Here is a 12,585-nt window from a genome sequence, read left to right on the forward strand (position 1 = left end):
TTAGGGCCTCACCGTACTCTTAGAAAGAGCTCGGGTAGAATGTTTATGAGAGCAGAAGATTATATTTCTCAGTTGATCTGAGTGGAATGATCTGACTGTAGTAATAGTTACCTATTGATCTGGATACAGACAAACTGCCATTAACCCTCCATGTGCCAAACCAGATCACACAGCCTCCCAGAGCCTCGATCCTCTGCTTCTCATCCTGTAGAAACAAGAAGCACAGCTTTAGTGGAAGACCACTGAGCTGAGTGTCACATGGTACAAAACTGTCTAACCCTGCCATTTCCTACAGCGAAGAACTTTGAATAGTGCATCACCTCCCTTTTTGTGCACCTAAAGTGATCCACCCAATCACACTCTTACAATACATTAATAAAAGCTGTGTTTTAGGGTAGATATGTAATGCTGAAGCATTCTGACTCAGGTTGTACAGTGAACACTATATAAATCATAGGAAATATGCTGGAACAATATAATGAAGTTTGGTGTGCTATTTCGTTCCTTGCTTGCTTTAGGGAAGTGTTAGAAAATCGAAAGTGTTATAATGAAAGTGTTAATAATTTTGGCATTCATGTTAAAATTGAATGAGATTCACCTATTCCATCTATAGTTTTTCATGTCAATCATTTATGCATACAGTAATAACTGATTTGTGACTTGTACTGTGTGAACATGTGCATGCATGTGTAAATATCCTACCTCTCTGTCTGGTTTATGTGGTTTCATCAGCTCTACCACCTGTCCTCTTCTGACCAGAATGACCTGGGAATCTCCCAGCCAGGCCACGTACAACGTTCTGCCCCGCAAGAAAGTCACAACTCCTGTTGTACCACAACGCAGGTTCTGCCAAACACAGACACACATTACAGTAATCAGTTCACATCAAGCAGAAGCTGGATCCCCACTACTTTAAACAAGAACATACCCCTGCTTTTCTGGTTCAGGGTCATCCATTTACTAAAAACAGGCAGAAAACCTGTCTTGACAAGATTTATTTGACGATACAAGTCATCAAATTAGAAACTCAAGCCTTAATAATGTGGAAACTGGTTGTTAATATGTGCATACACCAAGAAAGGTAAAGGGATATTACTTGATTTTATAAAGGGTTTGGCTCTGTGTTGATGTGTTTACCTCGCGTGAGGCCTTCTTCACAAAGCGTTCATCTGTGAGTTTGAAGGCTTTGCAGAGCGCCTCGCCGGGGTCCTGGCTGAAGGACTCCTGATGAACTAAATTTACATGGAGGTGGTTCGCAGCATAGATGGCAGCATCCACACCGCCATGACCATCAAACACAGCAAAGAAAGCCTGTTCTTCCTGATCCTGAGAGACATTACCAGTTAGTGAGGAGGTTCCTGTGCTGTAGGAAGCTCTTAAATCTGTGATTTGACAGCTGACTGCTGAACCACCCTGCAGTGACAATATTAAAAATGCTATACAATTTCAACAAATAAATTAAACAACTGTATTTTGTGGAAGTAAACTAAGTGAATTATGAAGTGGGAAAGCTGTGTCTACCTGAATGTTGAAGAGTGTATTGAAGTCAGGGATGATAACATGCTTGTCCTCCATCTTACGCCTCATGTTCTTGATGGCGTGGATGGAGGTTTCATAGTATGGTTGTGGGCGGCGGCGGAAGGGCAGCTCCTTCATCCAGAGGCAACACATCTCAAAGAGACTATTAAACACCAGTCGGGCCAGCTTCACAGACTCCATCTCTAACACACACACACACACACAAAGAATCAGTTGCTTTACAGGCCTTTTTATTGCATATATGCTAAGGCCTGGCATTAACTCAACTATTTTGATATGCTTATGTATTTATTTACTGTGGTCTCCAGTGTCAGCTGAACAGTGTCACATCCCTGCCAGCCAGCTAGTTAGCTTTCAATTTGAAGTTTAGTTTGTAGGTTCAAAGTAACATCATAAATATATCTAGGCCTCAAAGGTGGTCTTGAAAACTTTGTAACTTGCTCCATATACTTGTAGTCTGCCTGAGTTGCAAAAGCACTGGGGCAAAAGTCCAGTAACCAACGATTCACTGTTGCAGGTTAAGCCTAGTGTCTAGATGAGATCATATTTAGTCATCCCTTTTTGTAGTGTCATGTTATTAATAGAAAAGAAATGCTCCTTTTTGAGACTTCTAAAAAAATTCACTGACTTATAACTTAGCTTATTTTTAAACTGAAATTTACTGAGTAAAACTAAGTTTTCAGTCCTCTGTCTATAAATAAACTTCTTATTTGTTTGAGTTCATCTTCCTTATCAAGTAGCAGCTTTCTAAAAAATTTATGTAACAAACAGTATGCAGCACTTCATCATCCATTAAGTCTTCTAAATGATTAATGAGTGGATAAACTGAATAAAATATAGTCTAACAGCCTTAACTTCACTCTTTTCTTTCACTGCTGCTGTTTAATATTTCTGGATGAAAATGGCGGGCTGCCCTTCATTTACGGTTACCATGGTGAAGCTTTATCTAGCCGTTGCCATGGTGAATCGTGGTATCGGTGCTCCATTTGTGGGGACTTTTTTTTATTCAAGCACTCGGAGTTGATTGAACTGACTGATCCGCTGATCTGGAAATTGAGTTCCCACCGCAGTGTTAGTCAACTCAGAGTTAAGGATTAGCTTCAGAGTTTGTTAAACTCGCTTTATGGAACAGACCCTTGGAGTCTCGGGTGTTAAAAAGTAGAGAAGACACAAAATAAACACGTTTTTCGTTGTTAGCTAACTGTTAGCTACTACACATGTCACGGACAGACAGCAGTGATTTTGAAGAGTACGGAGCACAGCAGCGTCACAGCAGCGTCACAGCAACAGACAGGAGAGACATTTGCAGGTAGGTTCACATGTTGTTCAATGTTTAGCTGGGCATAGTAATTTAATACAAGTTTATTCCATCAAAAGCAGAACAATTATATATCAAAAAAAAAAAAAAATACATGGGCTATGACTGTGAGCTATAATGATTTAAGGCAACTCAGATAAGTGTGCCAGCAGTTTAACAGTAAAACTGTAAAAGTTTAAATTACTTTTTTCTGCTGTGTCAAAAATCGAATTGTGAAAAGTCCCCATCCCCAATGGAGATTATGTCCTTGTAGATAAATTCCCTGGGACCTGTTTTACTTTTTCAGAAAGGCAAATGAAAGAAACCCCCACTGAGAGATTGCACTGAGTTACAGAAGTTAGTGGAACAGAGGCAAGCCCTGAGGTGGCATCAAGGCCTCAGTGCTCTGTGATAACCAAGACACAGGCTGTGAGTACATGGGCTTGACCTACTAATGTTAGCTGCAGGTATAATATCCTGCCTTTGCCATTGTCTTCACTGTCACTCTGCTCCTCCAAATATGGAGAGTGTCCCATTTTCTCCCTTCACCCTCACCCTACCACCTTCTGAAAGTACACATAAAATACTGTCCCTCTACTAAACTTCAGTAAACTGACTCCCTTCTCTTGGTCCAAATCAGTGTTTCAGCACTGCATCTGCCATCAAAGGCTACCCATAACACCTTGCAAAGAGATGAAAAAAAAAAAAGCAGTAGAGTGCAGTGAGGCGAAATCAAACAGGATCAGGATTTGTTATACAACACAAGACTTTCTAACTCTGAGAAAGCACACGGGGTGCAAAATAGTGTGTAATAGCGAGTGCAAGTCCATCAAAAGTCAAACATGTTGCATAACTAGCTAAAGATCTTGGTAAAATGGTGGATAAAGTATGGTGTACTGGTGAAAAAAACAATAAAATATTTGATTTGACTGAAAAAATGGCATTTCACACATTCAGCCTCTATATTTACATAGTTTTCACTCAACTCTTAAAGCTGCTGATGATCTCTAGAGGTTTGTAAACCTTCAGGTGTATGGATTTGTGAATATTTTTATGTATACTAACATAATTAGGGTTGTTTTTTCTTGTGGGAAGATGTATACCCCCTGCATTTGACCAATCTTGAAGGATAATGCTGCCAAACATCTGTAGCTTTGTTATTATAAACAAATCCTATCAAAAGACCAAATCCAACAATGTATTTGTCTGCCTAACTCTTTCGGATTTCCTGTCCTTGTCTGTGGCACTCAGCCCAAAGCCCATTGGTTCCCACTGCAGACATAAATATTTAGAGTTTTCAAATACATAGTGTCATTTGTTAAAAATAAGGCTCAGCAGCTGGCCATGGTAGTTTTAGGCAAACAATATTCAAACAGGAGTAAATACAGCATTTGGTGGGGACTAATTTCAGCAGTGGAGTAATACACATTTGGTGCCATTGTTGGTATATCCAGCATGTTGGATTGGGGATGAATATAGGACTGAACTTAAAATAAAATGTATCACTAATGAGTGACCTCCAGATTACACATAACTATTTGATAAGTTTGTTAAATTATGGATCTAAGCTACTGAATATAAATTATGTATCTTTGCATAATGTATTGTCTAGAAAAAACGTTGTAGAGTAAACATTAGCTGAGTAGCCAGTCTTTACCAATTTAAATATGTTTGGTATTTCAATTTTATATTAACACAAGCTCTTATGTCAGACCCCCATTATAAATATATAAGTAGATGAAGCCTGATGACCCTTTTAATAAAAGTCTAATTTTCTCATGGTGGATGTAGTATATCCTGACTTGTATGCTTAGGGGTTTACTTTCTGCCCTCTAGCGGTCAAATACCACTTAATGCAGCTTTGCGGGGGAGAACTGGGACAAAGCCCTGGTGATTACATGCCACACATGTATGTGTGTGGGATGAAGTGAGAGAGGGACCTAATTTGTCTGTGCCTCTGTATATTCGTGTGTGTGAAAGAGTCCCATTGGCTCCCTGAGGACTCACGTGGTAATGGGTCAGCTCCATCTTCTACAGTCTTATTGAGGTGATGGATGGAGAGGTCAGTCTGCAGGATGCTATCGGCTGTGGCTCTGGCTAGGGCTGCAGCCAGGGAGCAAGGGCAGTTACTGTGGTGAGGAGAGACGACACAGTTATGAATGGCTCAGGAATTAAAATCATGTTTAACAATACACAGAGGAGATGAACATTGTCTTTTATTATTTGACCAGTATATTTGATTGATGGTGTGGGTTTAATTGAAAATATATGCGTATATAAAGAAAGAGTCAGTTCACAGTATCAACATCATGGATGGAACAAACACCAAACTGATGGTTTTGCTACTTTTAGAACCTTAACAGACGTTTAACTTTGCAAATTTTACTGGGTGATTTTAACACATTACATATATTAGTATCAGTATTGTGTCTGCTGATACTGTAGTAATGAGAAATTACTGCACAAACATGTCAGTTATATGTTTTAAATTTTTAAATGTAAAATGTCCTATCCAGATTTATATATATACACAAATTAAATGTTTGATGGCAGTAAGTGAAATGCGATGAAATATAAAATGTTATTACAGTTCTTACAGAGGGAGACCTGAACATGTGTGCCAAATTTCTTGGCAATCCATCTCAGTAAGCTTTATCGTCTGGATGTCTTGGATAAATGTACAATATGTGCAGAGGTGGAGGTGGTAGAGAGCTACAGGTACCTGGGAGTTCACCATGACAACAGACTGGACTGGAGATGCAACACAGTCTACAGCAAGAGACAGAGGTGACTCTACTTCCTGAAAACGCTCATGTCCTTTAATGTGTACAGCAAGATGTTGAAGATCTTTTATCAGTCTGTTGTGGACAGTGTAATTTTCTTTGCTGCTGTCTGTGAGGCCAGCAGCATCAGAGCCAGACACCAGCAAACTGAACAATCAGTTCAAGAAGTCAGGTGGGGGAGCTCCTTCCCTTAGAAAGTACATAATATACATTACCCTTAACTTTTAACATCAAAACTTATTGCACCCTTCTGTACAGTTATTTAAGATTTATTGGGCTGTTTTGCACTAATGTACATGGTAGCTATATGTTTGTTTGTTTTCTTTGTTTTTATTTTTTTCTTCTGCTACTGTAACACCAGACTTTCCCCTTGGGGATTAACAAAGTAGTCTATCTATCTACCTGTCTGTTATTTCCTGGCAGTCCAGTCCAATACTTATTGACCTGTTTCAGTCTGGACCCACCAACCAAACATCCGCCATCGCCACCTCTACAGCCAGTCTGCCAGCAGGGCTAAAAATAAATATCAGCAAATCTGTTTTTATGTCTCTGTGCTGGCGACAGAGACAGAGGCTGAGGCAATTTGCTTTCAGGTTGTCCATCCGTCCATCCATTTTCGTCAATGTGATATCTCAGAAATGCCTTAAGGGGATTTCTTCAAATTTGACACAAATGTTCACTTGGACCCAAGGATGACATGATTAGGTTCTGGTGCTCAAAGGCCATGGCTTTGAGTTTGTCCCCCATCCTCTTCTCTGCCACTGCCTCCACATTATCCAGTTCCAACCTGATCACCTAGCAATACATCCATAACAGCTTGTTGGGACTGCTGACCTCCAAGCATCATCATGAAGAACAGAGCACTGCCAAGTACAGGCTGGTAGATGGTCAGCAGTAGCCAACTCCATATGCTGAAGGTTCGGCGTCACCTCAGAAAAAACTACTCTAAAGAGGCCTTCAGTGTTGAGTCAAGTGCAGTTTTTGATTCATTTGGACCTCACGGGACCTTGTAAGAGCCTGTCCTCTTCACTGACTCGCCTAGATCAAAACCAGGACAGGGTGCCTCATGTTGCTCTGGTAATCGTCCTGTATATCACTACATCTTGACAGAGTTGTGTGTGCGTCTCTGCTGGAGAAGGTGTGTCTCTAAAAGGTTAAGGAGAGTTAGGGAGGAGGTGGAGAAGGAGGAAGAGGGGGTCGTTTGAAGGACTAAAGGCACGCAGTAATGAGTCACTAACATAACTAGGCCACCTCCAGATGGAGGTAGCCATGGTAACCCGACTTCTGGATGCTCTTGAACACACTCAAATTAAGTTGAAAATAAACCTGAACTGATGTTAGCATCTTAATTAAGGAGTGAGAGACACAGCTTGCTTCAGCTCTGTAAAGAAGTATAATTTAAAGAAGCATGTAATTATTTATTCAGGACTGTTCTGGACAAATCATCTGAGCTGATAATTTGCAGTCAATCAATTTTTTTATTCTTGACACATGAACAAAGTGCAAACTTTACGCAGAAGTAATGAGTTTTCCCTAAAAGCTTTTCCTGTTTATGACATTGACATTCTGCTCGCTCAAAACTCCCCCATTATACCAGCTCTATTGTAGACTTATTATTATTATTATTGTTAGTCTATTGTAAGATTTACCCACTAAAAACATGCTAGATAATTTGATGCTGCACAAGAGAATCAGTAATGGCATAGCATTTAATTTACCTAAATAAATGATCTGGAGTTGGCTGAGTGCAACAAAGGGGCCTATTCTTCAATTAAACACTGCATATTAAGTGTGAAACTGCCTCTGCAGCTCTCCTGTCAAAAGAAATACATTTAATCATGTAAAACTCAAGCGAACTGTAGGCAGCTTCAACATCTTCAGTGATTTTAGCTCTACACCTTTTAACTGAGACAGCTATGTGAACATATTTAAATTTTCATCCAAAGGCTTTAATTACTTTCTGAAATTACAAACCTGGATTATTTATGATTTCCAAATAAAAGGTTGATCAATGTGTTCTTGTTTTTATGTGTTACATCTGTTTTTCCTATTGTATTTGGTGTATAAATGTTAGTAGTAGTTATAATTTGACCCTCTGTCAATATGTTGCAGTGTTGGAAAATGTTTAAAGTAAAAGCTGAAACAACAGGGAATAATCCTCTCTCCATGGCAACAGACACTGCAAATAACTTCACTGATGATCATCCCTCAGAAATAGTTAAAATTACTCACTTCCATTCTGACAGTGGACTGAATATATCAATTTGTGATGTATTATCTCGATGTTATAGCAGGTCTCATCTATTCATATTTCAATAGTAGTAAGTCAGTGATGTGCAGTAAGATCCCAATTGACTTGTATTAATATGCAAATAAAACACTGCCACCTTTTATGATCTGCATGCAAGCAGTGCTCACAAACCACTTTTGTAAAGTGGGCCCCAGATCCACGGGTGCTAGTTAAGTTTTTTTTTCTGATTTATTTAAGTGCACTTTCTTTTGTGTGTGATGTAGTTGGTTGAATATCTGCTGTTTATTATTTTAAAATGTGAAATATCTGTAATTAGAAAGTAGGGATGGTCTAAATGACTAATATTAGTATATTGGGCTTATTCTTGTTAGAAACAGGTTCTTTAAATGTTTTTTTTAAAACAAAATCCACTGATTGTTTTTTGTCATCATGCATAATCATATCTAGGGTTATCTGGAGCAGAAATATGTGTTGTAACTCCTCTTATTCCTTAGAAACTCAGGTCCTTGATTTTGTTCTCAAACTGGGTCAAGGGCTATAGGAACATCAGGAACAGAGTCGTTAAAGCATGCCCCCATAAAACAGTAACCATAATAACCTCCTGGGTAAACCTCTCCTTGAAAATGTCATCGCTGTGTTGATGAAATATCTTGTTCTTCTTTTTAAAGGATGTAACAACTCTGTCAAAACACGTTATGTAACAAATCTGACTGGAAAGTAAATGCATCAATTTAATCATCACCTTAGAGACCTCTTATTCTGGTGCAACATCAGGTCATAAAAACTCCTTGACAAAGAGACCACTAGGTTAAAAATGTAGCAGATGCACAGACCTTTTATTATATTACTGTTGGTTTTTTAACCAGTATTAGACTCAACAAGTTTAAGTTTTATCTTAGAACCGTCATAAATGTCTTGTTAGTTATATAAAACAATGTGTGTATCATATTCAAAACTGCGAAGGATCGCATATTAACAGTAACATAGATCGAGGACTGGATTTTGTCCCCACACTGGACTCCCATAGGAGGGGATCTCGCTCTTCAGCCAGTTTGAACAGATTGTATTTCAGTATTCATAGAGTATGGGTATGTGGGACTTTCTTTTACATTGATTTTATTTAACATTTATAACATATCCTCCGGGTTTAGTGCTAAAATTGTTTTGTGATCTCCTTCCATGTTACGAACCGTCTAGACCTCTGAGACCATCTGGGACAGGTCTTGTTACTGCTCAGAGTCAAAAGTAAACAGAGAAGCAGCATTCAGTTTTACGCTTCATATAACTGGAGCAAAGTCCTAGAAAACATGATCCGCTGCAGATTGGTTGTGTCTCCACTCCACTGCATTTTATTAATCAAATCTATTCATATCTTGCAAGGCATTGAAGTTTTTATTCTATTGTTTGATTTGCCATAATGTAAATTTAATTATGTTAATCTTATGTTTTACTATTTAAGTTTTTTTTCAATTCAGATTTTATTATGAAATATAGGAATTGCATCTGTCACTTAAATGTAGTGGAGAATGTTCAGTATTTCCCTTTTAAATATTTCTTAAAATGGAAATAATGAAGCACAAATAGAGTACTAAAGTGCAGTACTTGATGAAATCTATTTACGTTCCACCACAGTTTACTACATTATATACTATTAAAAAAATAACATAGAACAAATGAGAGTGTGTAGTAGATGAAAGAGGAAATAAATGTAGGGAGAGGAAAGAAGATGGGGGAGGGTCCCAATGTCAGTATTTGGGTTTGTTCATCACCGGTGTCCTCTCCTCCATGTTTCCATTCATAGAAACCCACTACATTATCCCCTGTCTCTTTCCTCTCCTCACTCGTTCCACCCCTGGCTGCCCGGTGGGGGAGGATGTTGAGCTAAAGAGCTCTGATTGGCTGTAGGTCACACTGGAGAACTCATGGCGCACCAATGACAGCTCCTGGTGCCATATGCATCACAGTGAGGTCATGTAGAGCGGAGGAGGATTAAAGATGAGCTTAATCTCAGTTCACACCATCACACTGCAGCAACACGACTGACTAGACACATTATCAGCACTGGTTCAACTGGTTTGACTGGTCGTCGTAATCATTATCATTTTATAGTGAAGCAGTAGTGATGTTTCTTTCATACGGCATTTAATGTCTAAATGCTGTTTTCCTTTATTTTACACTGTGCTCTGTGTTTTTTCTTCTGCCTACTTCTAAATTTAAATTTAAATGTATGCCAGTTTTCAGTGTGACACATGGCATACATGGAAACGCATATGGTGAAGACACACAGACACCCACGTACACAGCAATCCAGAACAACGGTACCACAAGAGATCCCACTATTTAGATAAAAAGTCCTCTGTGACAGTCTCAACAAAAACTGAGTAATAACTGCTTTGCTGAGGTAATAATCATTACAAGGCCACTGCTTTGGATGGAATATTTTGTGTGTTCGTCCCTGTACGCTGCACATGACTGGTGACCTCTTTTAAACACCTTATAAAAGGCAAAGCATTGGTTTAAACACTGTGTGTGTAAAAACAGCTTTACGTACCTATAGTGTGTGTGATGTTCAATATTAAATATTTGAAAACCTACAAAATGTTTTCTTAACTTTGATAACACAGTATATTATTTGTTGATTTTTGAGAATTCACTGCTACTTTGGAAAGGGGAGCTGAGGTGTCCTGACTACATTTGGGGTCTGAGTAGCAGACATCAGAAGGAAGCAGTATTCAAAGTAGCTGCTGGATTTGTTGTTTCAATTCCTGGTTAAAGGCCCTCGGGATGCCCAATAACGAACAATATACCACAGCTCATATAGGCACTAAAAATAGAGACATAGGATTATTCAAATCCTATTTTGTATTTGTTTTTCTTTCAAAAGTCATAAAAGCAAAAATGAATGATTCTCTCAGTCATAAATCTAGGCAGACTATCTTTGTGTTGGTTCAGGACCATGGATAGCGCACTCCCTCTCTCAATGTTTGTAATGACTAGCAAAGACTGAAAGTAAATGGAAAAACACAGTAGTATAGAGAATATTTTGTGGTAAGTGCAGTAAAGTTGTGGGACCAGGACCAGGGAATGCTGGGAAGACCAGTTGTGTCTGTACCACCTCACACAATTCTAATGTGAGAGAAACTAAACTAAAGGAAGGGGGTTCAGACTTTGACACGGGACTGGTGCACCTTTGGTTTATTAATGGTTGGAAACACATGATGCACCGGAAATGCATTTGGATACAGGGTACATCATGCAAATCAACAGAAGCACCATAGTCAAAAATTCCTAGGAAAGATTAACATGCTGAATATTATATTTTAATATCCCTAGATTGTCAGTTTGAATCCTTTTCATAATTGTATTAGAAGCTCATACCTCTGGCTACTGACACTCAGATACACCTGTAAATCTATTGCAGTCCTATGTAACAGCTGAGCTCACTTTGGATTGATGCTGTCAGAAAAGCATTTGTTGATTGGTGATGTTGTCTTTCCCTTGCTTAATCTAAATTTTCAGTTCTGCTACCCCCAGCCCTGCTGGTGGACCTCGGCTTAAACTTTGCCCCGACTACAGCGTTAACTTGATAAATCTGGAGTTGAAATATAGTGGTATGGTTGAGTTAGAGGTGATTACTGCCGTTTCCTGTCGTCCCTACCACAGTCTGGTGTTACTTTTGTTCTCTCTTGTGGTCTCTGCGGCGGCTCTGTTTAGCTACAATCATGCAGGGAGCTCTGACAGGCTGCTCGCAGTGATAAAACTGGAGTGCCTTGCGTGTATGTGTTAGCAGATGACTCATGCATGCAGCCATGTTTTTTTTTTTTTTTTTTTTTTTCTCCTCTTTTTTTTTTCTACCATTGCTTTCTACAAGCTTGGTCTTTTCTACAGAATTAGACCCGGAGTCGAGCTACAAGGTTGTTTCCATAGCAACGCAGAAGCAAGTGACTGACAGTCAATGGTGTCAGTCGTCCTGTTGCCAAATCCACAGAAGAAGCTCCCACTTCATTATTTTAAATATTGAACCTTTTCTGTGCCAAGTAGAGGTGAGAGTGTAGATTCACTGGAACTCACAGAGCTCTATTGATATGTTCTGCTTGTGCCAGGCATTCCTCATGTTAAACCTGGAAGATAGCAGAGCCATTTCTGAGAACAGACAGAAAATCCTCTGGCTATTTCCATCCACACATTAGGTTGATTTATTATTTCTTTTTTAGATCCAAATTTTCAAAAATGTAAAAAAAAAAAAAATCGGACTTGGTGTGTTTCTAACCACTACTATTATGTGAACACAGTATTCTCAAGAGAGTATAATGGGATTACATAACACAAAGAGTGCCAGTAACCCTTAAATCATGGTGATTTACTGCTGACTCTCCCGTAAGATGGCTTTCAAATGACATTGATGAATTAATTTGTCTCCTCAGTCCACACACACCATGTGGCACGTTAGTCTGTTGCCGGGGTTTCTGGCATCTAATGGTGAGTGGCAGGAGTTGACGCTGCATCTAAACTGCTGGAAGTATATAAAATAAGCCTTTTAGTTAATATTTTGCAACTCCGCTACGGGTAAAACATTTTTTCTTTGTTTTCCATTCAAGCTTTTTCAACCTCAAGTTTAAATCTTCTCAAATCATTTTATGATATCATGTCAGGGTGAGGGTGATTGTTAATTTATTCTAATCTATTCAGTTTGTACTTTTTAAAAATCTGTTGAG

At 38.9% G+C, this 12,585-nt stretch overlaps 1 protein-coding gene across 3 annotated transcripts in view; it reads right to left on the reverse strand.

The window, feature by feature from the left end:
* Positions 1–12,585, reverse strand: part of ppm1e (protein phosphatase, Mg2+/Mn2+ dependent, 1E) — a 35,222-nt gene that overhangs the window by 7,788 nt on the left and 14,849 nt on the right. For all 3 annotated transcript variants that reach the window (XM_026328576.2, XM_026328575.2, XM_026328577.2), the window contains exons 3-7: positions 4,844–4,965; positions 1,522–1,721; positions 1,138–1,326; positions 703–846; positions 112–205 (exon numbers count right to left, since the gene is read on the reverse strand). In XM_026328576.2, the coding sequence (XP_026184361.1) occupies positions 112–205; positions 703–846; positions 1,138–1,326; positions 1,522–1,721; positions 4,844–4,965 (749 nt within the window). The remainder of the gene's footprint in view (positions 1–111; positions 206–702; positions 847–1,137; positions 1,327–1,521; positions 1,722–4,843; positions 4,966–12,585) is intronic.

Source organism: Mastacembelus armatus, chromosome 14 (assembly GCF_900324485.2).
Source record: "Mastacembelus armatus chromosome 14, fMasArm1.2, whole genome shotgun sequence".
In the NCBI taxonomy this organism is placed as follows: domain Eukaryota; kingdom Metazoa; phylum Chordata; class Actinopteri; order Synbranchiformes; family Mastacembelidae; genus Mastacembelus; species Mastacembelus armatus.